The following is a 27,575-nucleotide window of genomic DNA, read 5'->3' on the forward strand; positions in this document are numbered from 1 at the left end:
GTTTTTTGCGCCCCCGTAGATCCATGCGTCCGCTCCTCCCCCAGCTCTCCGAACATTTCCGAAGCTAGAACTGGGGGAGGGCAGAGCAAGGGGAAGGAGGAGGTTCACGCCCCCTCCCTCATCTCCCCTCCCTGAGCTCGGCTGGACGCAGATCACTACGGCACGCCCCCTCCCTGAGGACGTAAATCTCCACGGCAGGTCCCCTCCCTCATCTCCCCCAGCAGATCTCCACGGCAGGTCCCCTCAAAGGGGGACATACTGCACGGGCTACAGGCTAAAGGGGGACAAAGGAGGACATACTGTATGGGCTAAAGACTGCACAAGCTAAAGGGGGACATACTGAGCTCTATGTGTAAAGGGGGACCTACTGTACAGGCTAAAGGGGGACATTTAGCCCGTACAGTATGTCCCCCTTTACACATAGAGCTCATTGGGAGCACTGCTCTATGTCCTCAGCTCGGGGAGATGAGGGAGGGGACCTGCCGTGGAGATTTACGTCCTCAGGGAGGGGGCGTGCCGTAGAGATCTGCGTCCAGCAGCCGAGCTCAGGGAGGGGAGATGAGGGAGGGGGCGTGAACCTCCTCCTTCCCCTTGCTCTGCCCTCCCCCAGTTCTAGCTTCGGAAATGTTCGGAGAGCTGGGGGAGGAGCGGACGCATGGATCTACGGGGGCGCAAAAAACCACCTCACACCGGCATCCGACCCACCGCCTGACAGCCGGTCCCCGGCTCCCTGGGAAGCCGTGGTGTCACTATGCTTTTCAGCCTGTGTGGACACCAGACTAGATGAACTCCGCACTTTGACCACCGGCACAGAAGCAGGCACAGCTGGATCACAAGCTGCTGTACACCGCCGAGCCCTCATTTCCCAAGCACCACAGTAAGTTTTTTAGTCTGCCATGAGATAGGAGCTTCTTCTGCCAACTTCTCTGTCCTCATGCCAACTGACCCCCCTTCCCAGCCCCCTCCCTATTAAACCCCCTCACTAACTCCTCCCCATATCACGTGACAGACCCCCTGTGCCTAACCGTCCAGTCCAGTCTCCCCCCTATCATGTGCCCCTTCACTCTGATTCTCTCTACTACATGACTTCCTATACAGAAAGACTTGGGAAAATAGATTCCAATGCTTGACATTCAGTAATATCTATTGCCTAGGATTTTTTTCACTCTAACATAATTGGATTTTGCATATTCTCTGAATAATCCCATTTCCCCAGCAAACATTTCTTTGTACATTTAGGACAGGTTTAAATGAGTTACAGCTACAAATATGAGCCAATGTAAAGATTAGGAAGACTGCATAAATAACAATTCCGTAATATGATGTCATAATCGGAATGACTTGCTCTATCCAAAAAGTTCCAATAAAACCATCAAGTTACCATCCTTCCTACATGTTTTTGTCAAAACCTCCAAGGCACAGTACTTTAGCCATTGCTTCTCGTATCCCTGTACCCATCTGTTTCTCCTCCATTTTTCTTTTCATGTATTAATACAATTTTTATTGATGAACTGTTGTGTATTTATACAATAAAGTGTATTCCATTATTTTTGTAATGTTGTTGTGCACTTTAAATATCTTTTGGGGGGGGGGGGGGACACATTTTTTGGTAGGTGCCATTAAATCCACAGCATCAAATCTGTAGGGAGACTGTACATACCCTTAAACAGTAATCGTATATGCAATAAAGACACATAAATAAAATGATGTCTTTTAGTAGCCACTAATAATGATGCAAAAGTGTACTTTATACTCTGCCGGTTATCAATGAGAAAAGCTGGATGACAAAGTCCTTTTTAGCTTGATGACAGATGCTACTATTCTCAGCTATAGTTTTAATACATGAAACACACCATAGAGACACTACGTCTTACTTCCAACTACTGTACCATGCTACTATGTCAAGTCATTCTGCAGTATGTCAAGAAAACTCAAATAAGCCTACAATACAGTCTGGACAAGTTCAGGGCACCTCAAGTATATTTTTCATACAGGGAAAGATGGGATATACAGTAAGCAGATCCCATCATTTTAAGGAGTGATTATTTACAGGGAAAGGTGAACTCTCTCCTTACTTCAGCAGCACTGAAGGCCCCATGGTATATAGCTCAGCTACCGTGCAGTGAACAATATAGTGAACTCATCAGGTATACAAGCAAAAATAATAAGACAACCCTCAAGAATAAATAACAAACCAGCCATATCTACACATGTCTGAATACAAACACTGGCCACCAGGGCATTTTTCTAAGGGCCATCATGAGTTTTTATTTAGCCAAATAATGGACAAGTAGATATTGTAGTATGCTGGCTTCAGATATACATGGAGATATACAAGTACAATGATGTCCACCTGAAACTGACAGAGGGGTTGGATAGTTGCACTAATACTGCAATGTAAATAATCCTATTTGTTGCTTGGATATTTGCATAGGTATAGTTACATTTGCAGGGTTTCTCTTGTCTTTATTGTTCAGTAACAAAACAAATACAGCCTTTATACTCTATAAACACAAAATAAATCCTGCTTGTCCAGCGCTCTTCCCTGTCTATACAAGTGGCTTACTACCAACCACCCAACAAAACAAATGGGTTATTCATACAGGTTACAAGGTTTTCTCTTTGAGGCTGCATATAGAGCAGCAGGATATAACACAATTATAACCAAATCGCAATATTTGCTGACCATGATTACTTAGATTATGCCCCCAGCAAAATGCTGGAATAATTACCTTGCCCGTTCCTTGATTTTTGGGGGTGGCTTAACACGACTATCATGTGCATCCGGCTGTCAGCTTCCTGAAGTTATTAGAACTGGAAGAAAGTAATCTTTCACTCCACGAACTTCCTCCCAGCACTCTATGGGCCATTGCCCATGGGAGGGTACAACCTGCAACAACACCGCAGACGCGCTTTATCAGGCCAAGTATACATGAAATGGGGAGGGGCAATGAAGTTTTTTCTCCCCATTTCATATCCAATTCCCTCCATTTCATGTTTCTTGGATGAATATGAAATGGAGGGGATTGGATATGACATGGGAGGAACGGATTATGAAATGAGGGGAATGGAAATTAGAAGAATAGCTATGATGAAAGTAAGGGAAATTATATTAAAGGGGTACTCCAGTGGAAACCTTTTTTTTTTTAAATGAACTGGTGGCAGAAAGTTAAACAGAATTGTAAATCACTTCTATTAACCCCTTAAGGACGCAGGACGTAAATGTACGTCCTGGTGCTGTGGTACTTAACGCACCAGGATGTACATTTACGTCCTGTGCATAACCGCGGGCATCGGAGCGATGCCTGTGTCATGCGCGGCTGATCCCGGCTGCTGATCGCAGCCAGGGACCCGCCGGCAATGGCCGACGCCCGCGATCTCGCGGGCGTCCGCCATTAACCCCTCAGATGCCGGGATCAATACAGATCCCGGCATCTGCGGCAGTACGCGATTTCAATTAATGATTGGATTGCCCGCAGCGCTGCTGCGGGGATCCGATCATTCAGAACGCCGCACGGAGGTCCCCTCTCCTTCCGGCTCCCGGCGTCTTCTGCTCTGGTCTGAGATAGAGCAGACCAGAGCAGAAGATGACCGATAACACTGACCTGTTCTATGTCCTATACATAGAACAGATCAGTATTAGCGATCATGGTATTGCTATGAATAGTCCCCTATGGGGACTATTCAAGTGTAAAAAAAAATGTAAAAAATCTAAAAGTAAAAGTTAAAAAAAAGTGAAAAATCCCCTCCCCCAATAAAAAAGTAAAACGTAATTTTTTTCCTATTTTACCCCCAAAAAGCGTAAAAAATAAATTTAATAGACATATTTGGTATCGCTGCGTGCGTAAATGTCCGAACTTTTAAAATAAAATGTTAATGATCCCGTACGGTGAACGGCGTGAACGTAACAAAAAAAAAAAAAAAAGTACAAAATTGCTACTTTTTTAATACATTTTATTAAAAAAAATTATAAAAAATGTATTAAGCTTTTTATATGCAAATGTGGTATCAAAAAAAAGTTGAGATCATGGCGCAAAAAATTAGCCCTCATACCGCCGCTTATACGGAAAAATAAAAAAGTTATAGGTCATCAAAATAAAGGGATTATAAATGTACTAATTTGGTTAAAAAGTTTGTGATTTTTTTCAAGCACAACAATAATATAAAAGTATGTAATAATGGGTATCATTTTAATCGTATTGACCCTCAGAATAAAGAACAGACGTCATTTTTACCGTAAATTGTACAGCGTGAAAACGAAACCTTCCAAAATTAGCAAAATTGCATTTTTCTTTTTAATTTCCCCACAAAAATAGTGTTTTTTGGTTGTGCCATACATTTTATGATATAATGAGTGATGTCATTACAATGGACAACTGGTCACGCAAAAAACAAGCCCTCATACTAGTCTGGCGATGAAAATATAAAAGAGTTATGATTTTTAGAAGGCGGAAAAAACGAAAACTTAAAAATTTAATTGTCTGAGTCCTTAAGGCCAAAATGGGCTGAGTCCTTAAGGGGTTAAACAATCTTAATCCTTTCAGTACTTTTTAGCAGTTGTTTGCTACAGAGGAAAATCTTTATTTTTTTAATTTCTTTTTGTGTTGTCCACAGTGCTCTCAGCTGACGCCTGATGCCCGTATCTGGAACTGTCCAGAGCAGGAGAAAGTCCCCATAGCAAACCTATGCTGCTCTTGACAGTTCTTGACACTGACAGAGGTGTCAGTAGAGAGCACTGTGTCCAAAACAAGAAAGAAATTCAAAAAGTAAAGAATTTCCTCTGTAGCATACAGCTGCTAAAAAGTACTAAAAGGATTGAGATTTTTTAATAGAAGTAATTTACAAATCTGTTTAACTTTTTGGCACCAGTTCATTTAAAAAAAAGTTTTCAACTGGAGTACCGCTTTAAGGGAATGACTATGAAATGAGGGGAATGGACATGAAATGGAGGGGAAAGGATATGAAATGGAGGGAAATGGTCATGAAATGGGGGCAGGAGGACATGAAATGGTCATAAAATTATGAGAAATGGTCATGAAATGAGAGGATTGAACATGAAATGGGGGAATGGTCATAATATTGGGAAATGGACATGAAATAGAGGAGATTAAACAGAGTACATGATATGATTGGGATTTTACTATTTGTTTATTATATCACAATCGCATATTTACCTCCATAATCACAATCCGCAAATCGTGCAGCCCTACTACAAAGATCCACGTTCATACTCAGTGGTGCAGGTTCCGCTTACCCTTACTTGCAGACTCTCACCTAGTTTGAAAGACCAGTAACTAGCTGTCTTCAGTACCTGTGCTGATCTGGGCTAGTCTAAAAACCTGCAGTGGCCTGGGAAGGGAATCAAAGGGCTGACCAAACCTGCTTTTCATCCCATAAAAATCCATGCTCAATGACAGGACTTTTTCCGATGTGCCTAGCAAGATATATATGTATACCCTTCAAGGTGTGTATCCTGTCAACGCAATTGAAGTTGGGATTGGTTTTTCGACTCATTCATCATAGTTGGCATCTAATATAAAGCAAGGTGTGGATTTAATACGTTGAGAACAATTTCTATCTGGCACAGAAACCATATATTACGAGTATCTTTAAGTCACTTAGAACAATAGACACTTTTTAATTTTTAAGTTTATGACATTTGACTAACAAAGATGGCAGATGCAAAAGTTTTAAAGCTGCTAATGTACAATATGCAATAAGCCTATTGGTGGGTTAAAAAATAAAGTTTGTATAAACTACTGCAACCAAAGAAAGGTACATGTCAGCAATATTTTCCAACCTATACCTCCACTGGGTGCCAATGTATAGACATGCAGTATTATCCATTATCATGGGCTCCCATTATAGAAGAACAGAGTTTAAAAGGGCAGTATGTGTGTCCTTGACTGGATACCTCTGCATGAAAGTCTGCAGTGCTATTCCATACAGAAAAAAACATACTTACATAAACCAGCCTGACCAACCAAGTAGCACACTTTTGACATCTACAAATGGGCTTTCCCAGCACATACAGCAAATTTACACGGTAAATGCAGTTGCCTCTGTTAATAATTCTATAAGGGAATGCATCTCAACATGCACTGACTTCCTGGTGAGCCTGTGGTTGTTAGACCATGGCATTTAACCACATGCAATTTCACATAAAACATACACAGATTATTGCATGAATCAAATTAAAGTGCCCCCCCCCCCCATACCCACCATTGCGGTAAACATATTGCAGAGGAGTTAGCATGGTATCTTGCATTATACCGTGCACAACACATTTTGGTTGATCTATTGCCCTGAAGTCCCCCATCCTATACACTGGAGCCAATCTGAGAACACAGAACTGAAGTGAAGAATAAGAAAAGGACACAGCAGCAGAAGTGCGTAAGATGACATCAGGCTTAACTTGTAGGGTAGAATATCATGCTAAGAGGTGGCCAAAATGGGAAATACTAGAAATTCACATTATGAAAGTACTCCAAAACCTTTTTTTCTCAGTTAATCCCAATAAAACCAGTGTTAGAACATAATAACTTCTATTGGTGTAATGATGTCAAGACAGGGATAGGGAAGACAACTAAGCAGGTTTGAGTTGTTCAGTGTAATTTTCTGATGTGGAAATGTTGTGGATTTATTTAATTGGGGACATTAAAATTAGCAATATGTAACTGTTGAGGATTTTGCCGTATATTACCCTTCTGCTACAGAAAAAAAAGAATACTTCAGAGTTTAACAAAAAAAAAAAAAAAAAAAAAAAACTCTATACACACATCATCTAGTCACAAGGACATGCTAAAGTTTTTGATCAGTGTGGGTCTTCGTGCTGAGACCCCCACTAACCAGGATACTGAGCCAAGAGTGCGCGGAATCGCAGTTCACTCCCTGGCTCATAGCAATCTTTGTCCTGCTGCCTCATTACCATGGATCACTACAAGCAGCTGAGTGAACAGCTCCTGGCTTCCTCTCCTGATCAGCATGGGTCTCAGCACTGAGATCCAGACTGATCAAAACTTAAGATATGTCCCTGTGACACGTCAAAAGTGACAGAGCCTATATAATGCTTCTCTGGTCCTCTGCTGCACAAATACCATTTAACAATATGTCATAACCAAAGGCTGTGTGTACAGAGGTCTGTGGGGGACTAAAAAAGCACTGCCGCAGGGGTGCCTTTAGGTTTTAAAGTATTAGAGGTTCTCTGTTTAGGAGATAGTAATATACAAATTAGTACAATTGGTGCACTCCCTAATCCGAAAGTGCACCGATATGCTACTGCCCTGCAGGTCCAGTGAGAACGCTCCTAATAAATATGCATAGACTTCCTCAGCAGTGATAAAGCTCCTATGAGATCTCACACTTGCAGCTTAGGAAGTGTGTGCATATTTATTAAGGGGCATTCTCACTGGACCTGCCAGGTCGGCATAGCAGTGCACTTAGGGGTTAGGCAATGCCCCCAGTGCACCAAACATGCTCTTTTGCAAATGAAAATTTACGTCGATATTTCTTACATGGCGCAACATAGGCAAAGAATAAAATACCATTGTGATCAGTGTCACCCACATTATCACTTAGTACCAATAGGATAGTATGGGTACCAGTTTCCCTTTAGTGGACACAAACCTTTCCAGAGTGCAATTTGTTATTTTACTTCTTATGTAGAACTGTTTCATGGCTGATCACAGTACCATAAAATTTATCCATCATGGACTCTATTCTTAAGTTCCCTGATGAACAAATTAATATTATTTTTCCCAATACATTTCTTTAATACTTATTTAATTTTGTAATATAGCTTTATTATTTTTTGTTGGCCTTTTTTTTTTAATTAAAAATAATGTTATAAGCAGTCATTCATCATAAACATACTTACAATGTACTGCGACACAGCGCAGGGTAGGAAGCAGCACACAAAAAATGTATACAATTACCGTACATAGCGCACGGGACTCGCTACGCTCTATATCATACCACATGTTACACTAACATTCCTGAATACAGGACTCTCTGAAAGAGCTTTATTGTTCATTCAGTCATCATACAAGTCATACAGTGTGGCCAGGCAAAATAAATTAATACAGTGGTCCCTCAACATACGATGGTAATTCGTTCCAAACGACCCATCGTTTGTCGAATCCATCGTATGTTGAGGGATCCGTGCAATGTAAAGTATAGGAAGCTGTACTCACCTGTCCCCGCCGCTCTGGACCAGGTCCTCACCGCTCCCGATGCTGTCCCAGGGGCTGTCCGGTGTCTTCTGCATCTTCTGCAGGGTCCGGGCCTCGCTTTCTGATGACGTTATTACGCTGCTGTGCCGGTGCGGCGTGCGTAGTGACGTAATAACGACGCCGGAAAGCGAGGCCCGGACCCTGGAGAAGATGCGCAAGACACCGGAGGATCACGATGTGGACCCGGAGCAGCGGGAATAGGTGAGCGAACCTGCCAGGGATGCTTAAACTGCTATCCGACAGCAGCTTAAGCATTTTGCGCTGTCGGATAGCAGTTAATGCGATGGCCCCGACATATAAAAGCATCGTATGTCGATGCGGACATCGACATGCGATGGCCTCTGAGAGGCCATCGTATGTCGATTTTATCATATGTCAGGGCCATCGTAGGTCGGAGGGTTACTGTACATACAAAGCATGATAGTACAATATACAGCACAGGTCTTGCTAAGCCATGTATCATACCACATGCTACACTAACATTCCTGCATACATCATAAAATCAAAGTCAAACAACAAAATGCCACAATGCCTGTGTCAGGAACGAATCACTGGCTGCCGCACACACAGCACTAGTGAGAGAGAGTCTATTCTTTTGTCCTGTATATTCTAATGCATCTTAACATCAGAATATACAATACTCTGGGGCAGACTCTGTTTTGCAAATGCTATGTGCACAGCAGCTATTGGCAGAGTGAGCAAACACTTTACAAAACTTTTGTAAAGATTTTTTTTTTTTTTTTTTTTTTTTATTGTCTCCGGAGACTGATATATATATATATATATATATATATATATACACACACGATTTAATACAGGTGACCCCCTATTTACCTATGACCTGTAGAGATACTGTACTTGTGGCATTGAATGTGTATTATGTTTGACAAGTTATGTAGGCTGTACCTGTTTTTCTTATACTTTCACTAATATCAGGAGTATAGTGATTTATGTTGAGCAATTGTATTTTGTAATACAGACTTTGTTAAGAGTTCATTCTCCTACCAAACTATAAGTGACCATGGACACATTATAAATGTATGTTTAGCCATTGTGCTTTGCCGTTGAATGGGAGTTAGGTTTGTCTGACAAACAGAACTTTTGTTTTGCAAACACAGTCAGAATACAAGAATATCATAAATGCACATTGAGCAACATGTTTTATGGTCTTTGGTAATGGTTTGCATGTGAACTTTTATGTGTGGGACATTAAAGCGACAGGGTTAGATTCCCATGCAGGGCCACCCCTCTTTGGGCAATTTCTGTCTCCAGGGGTTGAGTAGCAGCGTGCAGTTACTGTCCCATATGGCAGTTACCTTGTACAACAGATGGTTCCATTATCTGGCCTGTCCTGTTTAAACCAGGTGTTGTGTGTTTTTGCAATTTTCTAAATACTGCATTAATCATGTCATGTATTGTAAACAGTATATATAAAAAGCTATTATTTCAATAAGTTTGCTTTTTCACTGGCAAAAAAAATGTTTCCCTGCTCTGCTTGAGAACATAGTCTTAAAGGGAACCTGTCAGTAGGCATTTTAGCATTAGGCATTTTAGCATAAATAAACCAAGAAAACAATCATCATTTGATAATATTTTCTACCATATGCCTCTGAAAGCAGCCTGATCTATAAATGTGAAAAAACGAATCTACTAAATTGTAATTGACAAGTCAGAGAGGGTCCAACCTTAACCTTTGCCTTCAAGAAAGCTCACGGATTCTCGGAAGACCCCAAGTACTCCCAAGCCACTGCGAAATTTCAGGAAGGCAGAAATGTCTTCTGCAAACTGAGCTACACTTTATACACTGCTTTAAAAAATAAAGGGAACACTTAAACAACACAATGTAATTCCAAGTCAATCACACTTCTGTGAAATCACTGTCCACTCAGGAAGCAACACTGATTGACAATCAATTTCACATGCTGTTGTGCAAATGGAACAGACAACAGGTGAAAATTACAGGCAATTAGCAAGACACCCCCAATAAAGGAATGGTTCTACAGGTAGTGACCACAGACCACTTCTCAGTTCCTATGCTTCCTGGCTGATGTTTTGGTCAATTTAAATGCTGGCGGTGCTTTCACTCTAGTGGTAGCATGAGACTGAGTCTACAACCCACACAAGTGACTCCGGTAGTGCAGCTCATCCAGGATGGCACCTCAATGCGAGCTGTGGAAGAAGGTTTGCTGTGTCTGTCAGCGTAGTGTCCAGAGCAAGGAAGCGCTACCAGGAGACAGGCCAGTACATCAGGAGATGTGGAGGAGGCCGTAGGAGGGCAAAAACCCAGCAGCAGGACAGCTACCTCCGCCTTTGTGCAAGGAGGAGCAGGAGGAGCACTGTCAGAGCCCTGTAAAATGACCTTCAGCAGGCCACAAATGTGCATGTGTCCACTCAAATGGTCAGAAAGACTCCATGAGGGTGGTATAAGGCCTGGTATAAGGACGTTTGGCATATGCCAGAGAACACCAAGATTGGCAAATTCACCACTGGCACCCTGTGCTCTTCACAGATGAAAGCAGGTTCACACTGAGCTTATGTGACAGACATGACAGAGTCTGCAGATGCCGTGGAGAACGTTCTGCTGCCTGCATCATCCTCCAGCATGACCGGTTTGGTGGTCGGTCACTAATGGTGTGTGGTTGCATTTCATTGGGGGGCCGCATAGTCCTCCATGTGCTTGCCAGAAGTAGCGTGACTGCCATTAGGTACCAAGATCCTCAGACCCCTTGTGAGACCATAAGCTGGTGCGGTTGGCCATGGGTTCCTCCTAATGCAAGACAATGCTAGACCTCATGTAGCTGGAGTGTGTCAGCAGTTCCTGCAAGAGGAAGGCATTGATGTTATAGACTGGCCCGCCCGTTCCCAAGACCTGAATCTGATTGAGCACATCTGGGACATCATGTCTCGCTCCATCCACCAACACCACGGTGCACCACAGTCTTTTCAGGAATTGGCCACCTCATCAGGAGCATGCCCAGGCGTTGTAGCGAGGTCATATGTACATGTGGAGACCACACACACTACTGAGCCTCATTTTGACTTGTTTTAATGACATTACATCAAAGTTGTATCAGCCTGTAGTGTGGTTTTCCACTTTGATTTTAAGTGTGACTCCATATCCAGACCTCCATGGGTTGATAAATTAGATTTTCATTGATAATTTTTGTATAATTTTGTCGTTAGCACATTCAACTATGTAAAGACAAAAGTATTTCATATGATTGGTTCATTGATTCAGATCTAGGATATGTTATCTTAGTGTTCCCTTTATTTTTTTGAGCAGTGTATGACAATACCAGCCATATCTGTAAATTTAGATGTAAGTGAAGGCCAGAAAGTTATGTCCAATCGAAGTATTGTGTTGTGGACATAGAATCATAGCCAAACATTATAAACACAGGGCATGATGGGAGGAATTTTAAAGGGCATGGCATGATGGGAGGAATTTTCAACATACTTTATGATCTCATAAGTATATTCTGCATGTCCTTCACCCTGTAAAATTAAAGCTACATTTAGGCGGCCTTTCACATGTCCGGATCCAGTCACATTCACAGTCGGATTAATGCTGTCTGAATTCCTCCCAGGGCTCGTTCTATGGGGCTATATTTTATGGTTTATATTACGGTCATACTATAATGTCTATAACCACCCTGGTCTTGTTAAACTAAACTTAGTTCACCTCTAAACTTAATGGGGATCTACAGATTTAGCAGACATCAACTCTGTTGGCGTAGTGCACTACACATGTACACTACAGTATAGTAGCAAGTACCAATGCATACAGTAATATTTTCATCATACAATGTGCACTGTATCAACGCGATTTAGTCCTGCCACAAGTGTGTTGGTGGGAGCTAATACTATCTCTTGTGGTCATAACACAGACCCTATGGCGAATGGCATAAAAACTGCCAGCTAATATTAAACTAACCTAAAAATCAGTAATCAAATTTACAATGAAATCAGCATGTGGCACACGTGGCTCTTGATGTGGATTTCGGTCACTGTATCACACACTGGGTTGTTTCTGCAACAGAACAGGCAAGCTGTATATTATTTATGCTGTGGGTATCTTAAAACCCCATTTACATACACTGTACTATATTATGGTGCAGATCACGTGACCAAAAATCCCCACGTAGCTCTGCTGTGATCACATGGCCTTGTGACTCGTGCAAGTGAATGAGGTCACATGGTGACCCACAATCTCAGGTGAATTTCTTGAAACTAGAGATGAGCGAAGTTACAGTGATTTGATACGAACCTCGCAGCTCGGCAGTTGATGACTTTTCCTGCATAAATTAGTTCAGCTTTCAGGTGCTCCGGTCGGCTGGAAAATGTGGATACAGTCCTAGGAGTGAGTCTCCTAGGACTGTATCCACCTTTTACAGCTCACTGGAGCACCTGAAAGCTGAACTAATTTATGCAGGAAAAGTCATCAACTGCCGAGCTGCGAGGTTCGTATCAAATCACTGTAACTTCGCTCATCTCTAGTTGCAACTGTGGGATGTAACTGCCACTTGTAGGTCCCACACCACCCCATTCACTTGCACGAGTTGCAATGCCATGTGTTCATGGACACGTAACACTGTTTTTTTTGGCCATGCGACAAGAAATGCCATAGCCTCAATTTTATGCAAGGGACTATGCTCCCATATTAGTTTTTTTTTTTTTTTATAACTTTTTTTGTTATGCTTTTTTAGTCCAATTACAGCTCAAAATACAGGCAAAAATACAGACAACACAATATTTAGGTCAGTAATTTTAGTCAAAACCAGGAGCGGAACGGACCCAGAGGGAAACCATAAAAGAAAGATTTGCACCTTATGTGTTTTCAACCCATTCCTGGTTTTGGTAAAAAAAAACAAAAAATGAAAATACTGACCATAATGAGACCCAAAATAAGGATCAAAATAGTTTGTTCACATAGCCTAAGGCCGGATTCACACAAGCATAAGTTTTGTGTCTCAAGTCCTGGCCCTACTACTGGTTTAATGACCCGAACCAACAGCATCATAGCTCATTCATGAGTCTATGTTCCCACTCAGATTTTTATATCCAAATGTTGCGCAGTTTTGTTTTTTTTTGCATGAGACTCTGTTCACACAACATTGTTTGCTTTGGGACCATTTTTCCAGTCGTTCCAGTGTAAAAACAGTCAGAAATACTGTGTGGGAACACAGCCTAATGCTATCAGTTCAAGTCATTAGATCTGCAGTCGAGCTGAGATTAGTGTCCATAATATGCGCCCATATTATGTGCATCCATTTGCCTGAATAGGGTATACCAAAATCCAAGTGCTCCTCACTAAAACAAAAACTTTAGTCAAACAAATACAACTAATTTATAATCCCAAAAATGAATGCAACAAATCTGTGCATGTGTATATTCTATGTAAAAATCCAACCAATGCACTCTGTTTCTCTTAACCAAACTTGTTCAATGGCAGTAAGACATGATATAGATGGTGGACACCACCCGAGCTTTAGACTCTGTTCACACCTATTAAAAAGAGTACCACCACTGCCAATGTCATTTTCTCAGTCTGACAAATATTTAGCTGGAACAATGGCAGACATGAGTGCATACAGGAACTTTACGGAACAAGTTTCCAACATCATACATTTTCCTAAGCAACAGACCAGATGTGCCAGAGTTCGTATCCATTTAAGCCAAAGATGTTCTATGAACTAAATACAAATGGGAACAAACATCACAATGGATCCCACTATGTTCAATAGTTTTGTACTTTTGTGTCTTTACAATGTCATCTGTGACATTTTGTGATGGCTGGAGAGACATTATATGCAATGTTTTTTTTTATATGTTTTAGTTGACGTAATACTCAAGATTCAGCATCAAACAGTAAAACATAGAGAAGAAAAATTGGATGCAACGTCTGATACTTTTTTGTAGCGGATGATACAAACTGATATAAACTAATGCATTATAAAATACTTCTTTATCAGTTTTGATCTAAAAATGTATAATGTGAACATAACCTTACAAACAGGTGAATGTCCAATGTTGCCAATATAAACCTATTTACATTCATCTGTAAACTAATACACTGTTACCACAATCTGTATCAGAATGGCGGATGGTCACATATGTTACTAGGATGCATATCACCCCTGTATACGACAGGAAACCATTTGTTAAGATAGCCCTTGACCGGGAGAGAGTTAATCCAGACTGGCTTTTAGGGATTCCTTTCTCTAAAGCAAAACAGGTCTACAAATCACTAAAAAGAAAAGAAGTGATTTAGCTATGAGTCTATTCAAGGACAAGATGTTCGGCTGATGCTGAACGTTTTACGCAATTTAACTAATCAACAATGTTCAGAACCGATGACTATTCACAAAACAACACAATACAAGCTGCCGCCATTTTTAGACTATAGGGCGAGGAGAAGATCAGAACTTGCTGTGTCTAGTACAATCACCGATTCATTTTTAACTCAACACTGCCCGTAAAATATATCAGGTGAAGTAATCCTACCGAGAAATATAAAGCAAGCATACATCAAAAGCATATGCACAGATTGTCTGCACATAAACCCCATGGAAGTGTCTAGCAATAAATACGCCATCAGGCTTGGAGTCACTAAGAGTTATGTATTTGGCACACAATGACCATGGTCATACCGGACACACTGCTGAATGGTTTTTAACCAGTATTCGGGTTGCTCTCAAGTACGGACGGCATAAAACAAGCATACGTTTTATGGTGACGTAGTTGACACAACCTCGTATAATTCACAATAAAGCTATTTGTGCTAAGTACGCTACAGCACAATTAAACGCAAAATAAGCCCATTCAGACCTTTACAGTCAAAACAGTTTGAAACAAAAGCGGTGGTCGGGCAGTTTTTTTTACTTAACGTGAATTACGGGGACAAGAGGAGATTGAACTAAAAAAAAAAAACCTCACATATTGGGGAAGTGACTGTATATGCACAAGGTAAATAAAAATGTCCTCACCTCGTGATCTGCTGCATTTTACCATCTACATGCCTGCCTGGCTTTTACAACTTGTTAAAATGTGCAGAGTAGGAAACTCAGCAAATGGGGAAAAATATTCTACACGCTGCAGTCTTTTTTTTTTTTTTTTTTTTAAGAGGTTCAAGCTCGTAATCCCAAAAGATTCAAAAGCATTACCTCACTGCAGCCTTGAGACAAACTGAGCATTCACTCTGGGTCTTACCCAGCATCCTTTGCTCTACACAAAGACAACAGAGGTGTGACCAATCGGGTTGCAGCTAGCGGGCTGCATTTGGACGCTCCCTCTTAGTATTGCCCATTGACAAGCTGGCTGGCAGGCTCCTGAACCTGTTGGCATGGCAACATGTCCCAGCGGCATCCTATAGGGCTCTCACAGTACTATAGGATTGTTTTTCTTGTTTGTTTGGTTTTTTTGTATTATTATTCCTCTTTTAACCTCTACTCATGTAATCAAAATCGCAGCCTTGTGATTCGCTTATGTAGGCTGTACTTGGCAATGTCTCATGCCTCGTCATGTCACTCACAACTATCTTAACCCTTTATTGTCTCCGTCTGCTTCAGAGGACACTGCTATTGAAGCACACGAGTGCATTTTCACAATCTTTTTGGAATAAAGAGCAAAATACAGTAAATGCTATAATGTTCAACCTCACAAGCTAAGAGTAAAGTTTGCATGCAGATCTGTATACTTTCTATAACATCTTACTATCAGCACATGTCTAGCAGGTGGTAGGTTTGTTGCTCGTCTAATTTAACAAAATATTAGGTTTTTATCGTGTGTTATACAAAACAACAAGCTCAGCCTAGCTACATTTTAAAATATTTGTATTTAAAGTAAATAAAAAGCAGTCAAGGGAAATGATGTCAGACAATGTCCTGACTCCATTACTGCATGCTCTGCCCTGGAATGTAGCAGACGCTGACGTACAGACATGCGAGAAGCTCTTCCTAGCAAATGGTTAACTTCTTAACCACATGTATCCAATTGAGGAGGTTGAGACATGGGCTCAGATGATTAACTGCAGCTAACACAAAGGAAAAATGATGTCTCTATCATAAACACAGAGTAACAGGAAGACGGATATTCTGTTACCACCAATCAGGGGAGAGACAGACAACTAGATAGCTCTGGTCACATGGAATCTGTTGCTAAAGCTCCAGACCCTCCCCTACTAAACAACAAAAGCAGCAGTGCCCCCCCGCCCCTTCCCTCCCTAAATGTGCCCACATGCCGGATTAATAATCTTTCCACCAACAAGGCTTCTGTACCGTCATAATACTAGAAAGACTGTATTTTCTGGAGTCTTACCCATGATCAGGGAATGTAAACAGAGCAGGCAGAGTGTGTGAGAGGCTCATACTGATGACTCCTGCAGCAGCTGGGGGTGGGGGCGGGATGGGAACGCTGGTGACAATTGTCTGCCTGCTGGTGTCATTGGTTACTTCATTACACAAAAAGCTTCTTTTTTTTACCCTTTCCTAAATGTTAAAACACATGGTCAAATGACAACTATAGAGGGGAGGTACATTTGTCCTCTCTGATGACTGACAAATTCTATAGGATTTTAGGGGAAAAAAACATTGCCAGAACCTGATAAAAATAATCAATAAGAATTTATCGAAACTAAAGTCTTAGGGCTAATTCGCACTTTCGAAAATATTGAACCCATATTTTATTTTCCATTAAATTTTGTTCTGTATTTGTTCAGTGCTTTTTTACATTATATTTTAGCATAATTTCCGAGACAGCTAAAAAAAAAATGCACTGAAAAAAATATGGATGAAAAACAGACAGCTTGGATACAATACAGAATCAAATCTGAAGCCAAACGTAAAAGAAAAAAAATCCATCCATGTGCATCCATATTTTCAGATGTGATTAAAGGGGTACTCCGATGGAAATATATATATTTTTTTAATCAACTGGTGCCAGAAAGTTAAACAGATTTGTAAATTACTTCTATTAAAAAATCTTTATCCTTCCAGTACTTTTTAACAGTTGTATGCTACAGAGGGCAGAGAGCACTGTGGACAAGACAAAAAATAAATGAAAAAAATAAAAGAATTTCCTCTGTAGCATACAGCTGCTAAAAAGTACTGGAAGGGTAAAGATTTTTTAGTAGAAGTCATTTACTTTCTGGCACAAATATTTGAAAATATTTGTTTTCCACCGGAGTAACCCTTTAAGCCCTAAGACTAAGGGTCTATTCACCCAGCAGAATTTCCACTTGCGTCATTTCCACCTCAAATTATAACGGAAATTCAGAAGTGTGAATGGGAGTGCGGAATCCCATAGAAGTCTATGGGCTTTAATTTGAGGCGGAAAAGACGCAAGCGGAAATTCTGCTGTGTGAATAGACCTTAGGGTACCCATACACATGGAAAAGCTGTTGGACATACATTCATTTCGGCTAAATGCTTTCTCTCCCCATCCCTCCATACACATGAACTTTCAGCTCAGGTGAGCATTCATATGTTATGAATGGAGAGAGGAGGGGTAAGGCGCTGCCAGACTCCTGTGGGGCTGGCTTATCCCACTGAGAACAAAATGATCAGGCAGTTGAAATCCAACATGTCCAATCCTTCTCTTACTCATCAAGATCATCTTACTCCTTCTCTTACTCAACATCATCTGTCAGGGGAGAATCATGAGGCCACCATACACCTAAAACTATTTCTTCACTTTGTTTATTTATATTTACTGCTTATCCACAAATGATACAATGATACAGTGATTCATTTTAATTTACAAATGCCATATTTACTTTTTCTCCCTTGGCCCCAAAAAATCCTGCCTTTGCTAATAGGATTTCTATTGCAGTTACAAATATCAATGACAAATCATATAAGGAAAAGTGGTGTACCCAGAATGCATTGCATCTTGTGCTGGAGCCTTTGGCTGTCCGGGCATGCTGGCAGTTGTAGTTTTGCAACAGCTGGAGGCAGCCTGGTTGAGAAACACTGCGCTAGACTGGACTGTGCTAAGTGCAGCAAAACTGGCACACAGCATATGCCATAAAGGCTTTACAAGTATGGGACCAACCTCTGGGATTTTTACCTAATGGCATAATAGGGTCATATGAGTACCTTTTGCAGCTGCCTTAAAGGGGTACTCCGGTGCTTACACATCTTATCCCCTATCCAAAGGATAGCTGTCACGCCCCCACCCGTAGGCTTGCATTGAGGGGCGGAGCGTGATGTCACACGGGGGCGGAGGCGTGACGTCACACGCCGCCGGCCCTGCGGTCGACCGTAGTCAGACCCGGAGCGAACATGCTCCGGGGACTGATTACAAACGAGGTGCCGCGTGCATGATCCCAGGGGTCCCCAGCGGCGGAACTCCTGCGATCAGGCATCTTATCCCCTATCTTTGGATAGGGGATAAGATGTGTAAGCACCGGAGTACCCCTTTAAAAATTCAAAATTTTTGAGTCTGGATTCACACAGGAACTCAAGTCCTCACCTGACCATGGGTCTGATGACGGAATGGAGAACCATGAGTTTGGGTAATCAGAAACACATTTAAACCAGATGTAGGCTGTGTTTTAACTGTGCCGTCTTTGTTGTGTTTATAACACACGTTTTCTGTTCTGATAGGAGAACTCCCATACCAAAGCCAAAAATCCACTTCTAAATGCACAACAAAAATGCATAGTGAAAGATCCTTAAAGAGCAAGCTGTGCACTGCATACTGTGCTCCCTCCCTGCTGAACCTATCACATTAGTTCCCAGTTCCCATCCTCTGAAGACCACTGGTATAGAGTAATAGGAGGGTCATTTGTCAACCTGCGGACCTCCAGATGTTTCAAAACTACAACTCCCAGCATGCCTGGACAGCCATCGGCTGTCCGGGCATGCTGGGAGTTGTAGTTTTGAAACATCTGGAGGTCCGCAGGTTGAAGACCACTGCTCTATACCACTATAACACACTAATGCTGCAACTGAGCATGCCGGACCAAAAAGCTAAAGCTGAACTACAGGTTATTCCCTAGGGAAATTACCTATAACCATCACATTTTGGGCCAGTAAGGGCCCGAGCCTGCACAGTAAATGAGGGCTGATCTCTTAGATTAGCACTCTTTTATAAATCCTCTCCATGTCTTAAGTGCTAGATGGATATGGCCACAGGAATGAACGTTGTAATCGGACATTGACGGCACATCCACTATTACATGGGAAAATGTGCGGGGTTCAGTCCTGAGACGATTATAGTCTCATCAGTTGGATTGCCTGGCCGGTCGGTGAGTGAATCGCAGCAGGTCTAAAGGCTGGAACCTGGTGCAAGCTAAACTTCTAACGTGGACGATAGTAATCCTGTAATAACTATAAATTGAGTATTCTTTCAAATGGAGTAAAGTTTTGTATACTGGACTTCCCCTTAACCCCTTAAGGACCGGAGGTTTTTCTGTTTTTGCATTTTCGTTTTTTCCTCCTTACCTTTAAAAAATCATAACCCTTTAAATTTTGTACCCAAAAATCCATATGAGGGCTTATTTTTTGCGCCACCAATTCTACTTTGCAGTGACATCAGTCATTTTACTCCATACTCTACGGCGAAACGGAAAAAAAAAATCCTTGTGAGACGAAATTGAAAAAAAAAAAAAGGCCATTTTGTAACTTTTGGGGGCTTCCGTTTCTACGTAGTACATTTTTCGGTAAAAATGACACCTTCTCTTTATTCTGTAGGTCCATACGATTAAAAAGATTCCCTACTTATATAGGTTTGATTTTGTCGGACTTCTGGAAAAAATCATAACTACATGCAGTAAAATTTATACGTTTAAAATTGTCATCTTCTGACCCCTATAACTTTTTTATTTTTCTGTGTATGGGGCAGTATGAGGGCTCATTTTTGCACCATGATCTGAAGTTTTTAGCTGTATCATTTTTGCATTAATAGGACTTATTGATCGCTTTTTATTCATTTTTTCATGATATAGAAAGTGACTAAAAATGCACTTTTTTGGACTTTGGAATTTTTTTGTGCGTACGCCATTGACCGTGTGGATTAATGATATATTTTTATAATTTGGACATTTCCGCACGCGGCGATAGCACATATGTTTATTTTTATTTACACTGGTTTTTTTTTTAATGGGAAAAGGGGGTGATTAAAACTTTTAAATGATCTTTATTCACTTTTTTTTTTGCAGTGTTATAGCTCCCATAGGGACCTATAACACTGCACACACTGATCTTTTACATTGATCACTGGTTCTTATAGGAAACCAGTGATCAATGATTCTGCCGCTTGACTGCTCATGTCTGGATCTCAGGCACTGAGCAGTCATTAGGCGATCGGACAGCGAGGAGGCAGGTGGGGATCCTCCAGCTGTCTTGTAAGCTGTTCGGTATGCTGCGATTTCGCCGCGGTGATCCCGAACAGCTCCCTGAGCTAACCGGCATGGTTTCACTTTAGACGCGGGTTCAACTTTGAACGCCACATCTAAAGGGTTAATAGCGCGCGGCACCGTGATCAATGCCGCACGCTATTAGCCACGGATCCCGGCCGTTGTTAGAGGCCAGGCCCGACCTGCTGTGACGCGGGGCCACGCCGGGGCCCCGCGTTACACATCGAGAGAGGACTCATGAAGTATGTGTACGTCATGGGTCCTTAAAAGTTAAAGCGGAACTCTGGTGGAAACAAGTGGAAAACAAATGTTTTCATATCAACTGGTGCCAGAAAGTTAAACAGATTTGTAAATTACATCTATTAAAAATCCTAATCCTTCCAGTACTTATCAGCTGCTGTATACTACAGAGAAAGTTGTGAGGTTCTTTCCATTCTGACAACAGTGCTCTCTGCTGACACCTCTGTCCGTGTCAGGAACTGTCCAGATTAGAAGCAAATCCCCATAGAAAACCTCCCCTGCTCTGGACAGTTCTTGACATGGACAGAGGTGTCCGCAGAGAGCACTGTGGTCAGACTGGAAAGAACTTCCCAAATTTCTCTGTAGTATATCTGTAGTATACAGCAGCCGATAAGTACTAGAAGGGCTGGTATTTTTAAATAGAAGTCCTTTACAAATCTGTTTAACTTTCTGGAGCCAGTTGATTTGAAAACATTTTATTTTCCACCAGAGTTCCCCTTTAAGTCTGTATATTTCCTGACAGAAGAAGGAAGGGGCAAAGGAAATCAGGAAAACCAATTTTCCAATACAATCTGGGATTTTACATTGATTCCTGCAAACTCCACCAACCAACAGAACAATGGACAGAGTGCTATGGCCCCCTCACTAAAGTACCAAGAAGAGTGAATCCTATGCATCTAGGTTTGGTACTGTAGCTCATACAAATGGACAAAGCTGCAGTCACAAACATATCATCATGCATGGCCATGTGTGTCAGAAAGTTTAAAAGATTTTTAAAATACTTCTATATAAAAATCTTAATCCTGTCCGCACTTGAGGACTTTAGTGCACTGAGCAACTATAAAATCAATCTCTCTAAAAGTATAGCCATGAATGTCTCCTTGGACCCTAACTTGGCACAACGGCTGCAAGGAATGTACCCCTTCTCCTGGCACCCCTCCTCCTTCCGTTATCTTGGTGTACTAATCCCCAGGGATCTCTCCCGAGTGGTTGAGTTAAACCTGACCCCCCTATTGGCTAGATTCAAAGGTGACCTAGCTAAATGGGACCGTAAAGACTTTTCCTGGATAGGACGTATCAATATCTTGAAAATGAATCTACTCCCCCGTCTACTCTATCTGTTCTAGACTTTGCCGGTGACGCTTTCACGTGCCTATTTCCGACCCCTCACTGCACTGTTCACGAACTTTGTGTTGTCCCAGAGGAGACACAGGCTATCTAAGACAGTCCTGGCTCAGCCTAAAACAGATGGAGATTTAGCATTCCCGGACCCCTACACATACTATGTAGTCTCACTCGCGGCGCGTATTCTTGATGGGTTCCATGCCTCTACCTCTAAACTGTGGGTCCGCCTGGAGAACCTGCTATCCCCCTTCCCTCTTACTTCCGTTCCCTGGATCAGTCCAGCTTATTGGACGGCTACCACTAAACTCCCCCTCCCTTTTGTCCTCAGGGTTACCCTTCATTCATGTCTTACACATCTTTCTAAACTCGCCCTCCTCAAACCCCCCCCCCCCCCCCGGGTTCCTCTCCGGGTGGTTACCTAACCAAACCTACGCACTCACCTTGCCCAGTAGTCCATGTCCTCCAATCCTCCTCCTTGATGACCTTGCCAGATATTTTGGGTAACGTTGAGCAATCCCAATTGCACACCATTCATTATCTCCAACTGAGACACTTTTACAACACTTGGCAAGTCCCCGGGGACCTACATAGAGAACCTACTCCATTTGAGAAATTATGTCTAGCCAAATCTGGCCCTACTCACACGACTTCCTTACTGTATTCTATGTTATGCAGCCGCGACGACTCCCGCTCTCTTTTGTCCTTTCAACAGGGATGGGTGAGAGAACTTTGCTACACCACCAGCACAGCTGAATGGGAAACCTCCTACTTATGCCATAAGGCCTCCAGAGCTGTTGCTCTTCAAGAGACTAACTATAAATTACTCTCTCGCTGGTACAGGGTGCCGTCCCTGCTTCACCACTATTATCCCTCGGTCCCTGCTGATTGCTGGAGGTGTGGACAAGATGTTGGGACTCTCTCTCATATCTGGTATTCCTGTCCTCTCATAGCCCCCTACTGGTCCTCTGTACGTGGCCTTATCTTGGAAATCACGGGTACCCAACAAGATGATACCCCCCAAGTGCTCCTTCTATCTATGCTCCCCGGTGTCCCTTTGGAAAGGCCTTGCGGGTGTCCTCCTTGCAGCGGCTAGAAGAGTTGTACCTAGACGCTCGAAGTCTCCCTCCCCTCCCACTGTTACGGATTGGCTACGGGAAGTTTTGCTTATCCAAGGTTTGGAGGAATGTATAGCGGACCTCAATGCTTCCTCAGACCAATACCTCTTGCGCTGGCGCCATTGGCTAGATTTTGTGGCTTCCCCTCGGTTTCTGCAATATGGCCTTGCCTGACCGAACTATACAACTTCCTGTGGAGCATACAGCAGCTGATAAGTACTGGAAGGATGAAGATTTTTAATAGAAGTAATTTACAAATCTGTTAAACTTTCTGGCACCAGTTTATTTGGAAAAATAATTTGTTTTCCACCGGAGTACCCCTTTAACCCCTTAAGGACTCAGCCCATTTTGGCCTTAAGGACTCAGACAATTTAATTTTTAAGTTTTTGTTTTTTCCTCCTCGCCTTCTAAAAATCATAACTCTTTTCTATTTTCATCGCCAGACTAGTATGAGGGCTTGTTTTTTGCGCGACCAGTTGTCCTTTGTAATGACATCACTCATTATATCATAAAATGTATGGCGCAACCAAAAAACACAATTTTTTGTGGGGAAATTAAAAAGAAAAACACAATTTTGCTAATTTTGGAAGGTTTCGTTTTCACGCCGTACAATTTACGGTAAAAATGACATGTGTTCTTTATTCTGAGGGTCAATACGATTAAAATGATACCCATTATTACCTACTTTTATATTATTGTTGTGCTTAAAAAAAATCACAAACTTTTTAACCAAATTAGTACGTTTATAATCCCTTTATTTTGATGACCTATAACTTTTTTATTTTTCCGTATAAGTGGCGGTATGAGGGCTCATTTTTTGCGCCATGATCTGTACGTTTTTTTGATACCACATTTGCATATAAAAAAGTTTAATAAATTTTTTATAATTTTTTTTAATAACATTTTTGACTTTTTTTTTCACATTCACGCCGTTCACCGTACGGGATCATTAACATTTTATTTTAATAGTTCAGACATTTACACACACGGCGATACCAAATAAGTCTATAAAATAAATTTTTTACGCTTTTTGGGGGTAAAATAGGAAAAAACGGACGTTTAACTTTTTTATTGGGGGAGGGGATTTTTCACTTTTTTTTACTTTTACATTTTTTTACTTTTTTTTTTACACTTGAATAGTACCCATAGGGGACTATTCATAGCAATACCATGATTGCTAATACTGATCTGTTCTATGTATTGATCCCGGCATCTGAGGGGTTAATGGCGGATGCCCGCGAGATCGCGGGCGTCAGCCATTGCCAGCGGGTCCCTGGCTGCGATCAGCAGCTGGGATCAGATCGCATGACACGGGCATCGCTCCGCTGCCCGCGGTTATGCACAGGACGTAAATGTACGTCCTGGTGCGTTAAATACCACGGCACCAGGACGTACATTTACGTCCTGCGTCCTTAAGGGGTTGAGTAGCAAACCTGCCTTGGGTGATTTTATTCTCAGCATATGTTCACACACTATTTATTAAGCCTAAATCGGAGACCTATTTGTTTAGAATTTTTACCAAAAGCAGAAGTCTGCCAGAAAAATTAACCTCAGGAATTCCACTGAAGCACTGATTTCAATGGGATTCTACTGCACGGAAACATCTACCATGGAAATCCTGCTGTCTGCATCCACAGAAACAATGAACACGTTAATTGTTTCTACATTTTCCGCCCAGAAATGCATTGCCGAGACAGCATATTTCCAAGCAGACCTAGTGCTGGCAAAATATGCAAATGTAAGAAATGCGACATAGTCCAAATACAGAAAAAGGAGCATATCTTTTCATTAGGCTCACTTCTGGTTTGGGTAATAATAATACTAACCAAAGTAAGGCTCAAAATGAGGTGTGCACATAGCCCTATAGTTGTCATGACAACTATGAAAGTCCGGAATTTCCGCGATTCCGAGATTCAGCAGCAGAGTCTCATTTTATTCAATGGGATTCTACTGCGCTGTGCACACAGTGGAAGTTTCTGGCACGTAAATGCGGAATTCTGTGTCCGCAGAAAGAATGAACATGTTCATTCTTTCTGCAGACTCCGCAAGGAATGCATAGCAGTCTATGAGATGCCGCATTCACCTGCGGTCCTAGTGCTGGCATATTATGCCTGCGCCCGAGGTCTCCAGAATGTCTGCACGGAGATTTTCCGTGTGGACATTCCGGAAGTGTGAACATAGCCTTAGGTTGTGTTCACATAGTATTTTTGCATCTTCAAAAGCCAAAAGCTGTTCTGACATTGTACTGCATGATCGCTACACAAGCACCAAGCACTAAGAGCCAATGTCTTGGCTAATGAAAGATGTAACCATGTGCTGAGGACACAGACACTACTAAATACTAAGCAAATGTGGTGGCCCAGTACAGGAGGTGTTACCCCATACTCCTGCTGCCCTGTCAGGCAACCTCCTTCAGTGTCCCCAGGGCCCCTTGCATTAGTTTCCCCATTGTACATATGTTGTACTGTATAAAATGTGTTATCACTTTAAGAGTTATACCATGTGCTTGTTACCCAGGAGGTACCAGTGACCATGTGCTTGTTACCCAGGAGGTACCAGTACCAGGTGACCTATGGGCTCCCTGCTAGTCTCATCCATATAAGCCCTGGGTGGAGCTAGCCTCGCTCTCTTCCTGCTGAGGTCTTGTGCAGTACAGTCGTTCCTAGTGTGTGTGCCCAGAGTATTGGAGGTCTCAAGTCAAGTCCTGCAGCCACAGTCAATTGCAAATAAGCTACAGTCATAGATTTGTCAGTCATCAGTCAAGTCAGTCCCTGTCATCTGTCAAGTCAGAAGGGCCTGCATTCAATTGTCAGTCCTACTACAAGTCCCAGCAAGCCTTTAAGGTCTCTGAGTCACTGGTCACCTCCTCGGCCCTGGCTGAACTGTATAGACTTTACCAATTGTCTACCCTCCGTAAAGCTACCGTTGTCCTTAACTTGGCGTCGGAATCTTTATTGCCCCCCCGTGCCTAGCCCAGGATCCAGCGGTATACCTTCAGGTGGTTATAGACTAAACCACGCCCTGTCGTCATGAATAAAAGGGGTTAATACCATCTGCCCCATGGGTAACAACATCTGCCCTAAACCACGCACCCCGCTACCACACAAAGCATGTAGTTAAGACATTTTACAGATCACTCGGCTGCATGATTTGAGAAAAAAGTAGTGATAAGAGCAACCAGGCACTATACTGCAAGAAAGTGAAAGTCAGAGTAATGGGGTAGGAAAATATTGGGAACAGCACAGGAGGCACAGAATTGGGGACTGCACAGTAGCCATGCTATTGGAGGCAGAATAGCAGGCACAGTAATGGGGGCAATGGACATATAATTGGGGAAACATCAGGCAGAATACTGGTAACAGCATAGCAGTCATGGTACAATGACCGCATAGCTCACTTTGGAGGTAGCCAAGCAAGCCCAATATTCAGGGGCACATCAGCAGAACGAAAGTGATGACAACCAACCCTATGGAAAAGATTCTAACCTCCAGTAGGGCTGAATTATGCAGCCAAGCCATTGGCTACTACCGCACACAATTGCCCATTGCCACACTGGATCAGGGTTTACGCTAAAATAGAGGGGTACTAAATCCTTTTTCCCTTATAGATTCTGAACACCAATGGGGGGAGATTTATCAATACCTGTGCAGAGGAAACGTTGCCCAGTTGCCCATAGCAACCAATCAGATCGCTTCTTTTATTTTACAGAGACCTTGTTAAAAATGAAAGAAGAAATATGATTGGTTGCCATGGGCAACTTAGCAACTTTTTCTCTGCACAGGTTTTGCTTAATCTCCCCCAAATGTGTGGTATAATGGATAAAAATGGGGCATAAATGGATTTTTAAGGCTAGGTTTCCACATAGGTTTTCCTCTAGAGTTTTTTGGAAAATTGTCACTGCAGTTTTTGAGCCAAAGCCAGAAGTGTATTCAAAAGTAATAGGAAATATAAAGGACGCACTTCTCCTTCCTACTGAATCCACTTCTGACTTGGATAAAAAAAAAACTGCAGTGGTAGTTCTCCAAAAAATTCCAGAAAAAAACAACCTGTGTGGAAATTTAGCCTAAAACTGATTACACTAAATATGTCCTATTACCTCTACACTCAAATGTTATAGGGCATTACATATAGCAAAAGGGCCATATAGGAGAAGCCTTCATTTTCTCTACAGTTAAATGATTAAGTACTTTAGTTAATTTATTCTTAGTTATGACTAACATGGTTTACTCTTTATGAACGACCATGGCCTTTTCTTCCACACAAGAAGTGGTTGTGCCATTATTTTAGAGTTAAAGGGGTACTCCGGTGCTTAGACATCCCCTATCCTTTGGATAGGGGATAAGATGAGATGCCTGATCACGGGGGTCCCGCCGCTGGGGACCCACGTGATCTTGCACGCCGCACCACGTTAAAATCAGTCCCCGGAGCGTGTTCGCTCCGGGTCTGATTACTGTTGATGACGGGGCCAGAGCGTTGTGACGTCAATGCAAGCCTATGGGAGGGGGA

General features: G+C 42.1%; 1 protein-coding gene across 10 annotated transcripts in view; it reads right to left on the reverse strand.

Annotated features, from left to right (window-relative positions):
• STOX2 (storkhead box 2) overlaps window positions 1-27,575 on the reverse strand; it is a 259,571-nt gene that overhangs the window by 59,683 nt on the left and 172,313 nt on the right. The window contains exon 1 of one of the 10 annotated variants that reach the window (XM_056560175.1): window positions 26,712-26,732. The exons of 7 other annotated variants lie outside the window; for them this stretch is intronic. Coding sequence is in view for 1 of the 3 variants with exons in the window: in XM_056560165.1 (XP_056416140.1) it covers window positions 16,548-16,551 (4 nt within the window). In the remaining 2 variants the exon portion in view is untranslated. Of the gene's footprint in view, window positions 1-16,547; window positions 16,567-26,597; window positions 26,733-27,575 lie in introns of those variants that run through there. 2 more of the 10 variants (XM_056560167.1, XM_056560165.1) reach the window with 2 other exon arrangements.

The sequence above is a fragment of the Hyla sarda genome, chromosome 1 (assembly GCF_029499605.1).
Source record: "Hyla sarda isolate aHylSar1 chromosome 1, aHylSar1.hap1, whole genome shotgun sequence".
In the NCBI taxonomy this organism is placed as follows: Eukaryota; Metazoa; Chordata; class Amphibia; order Anura; family Hylidae; genus Hyla; species Hyla sarda.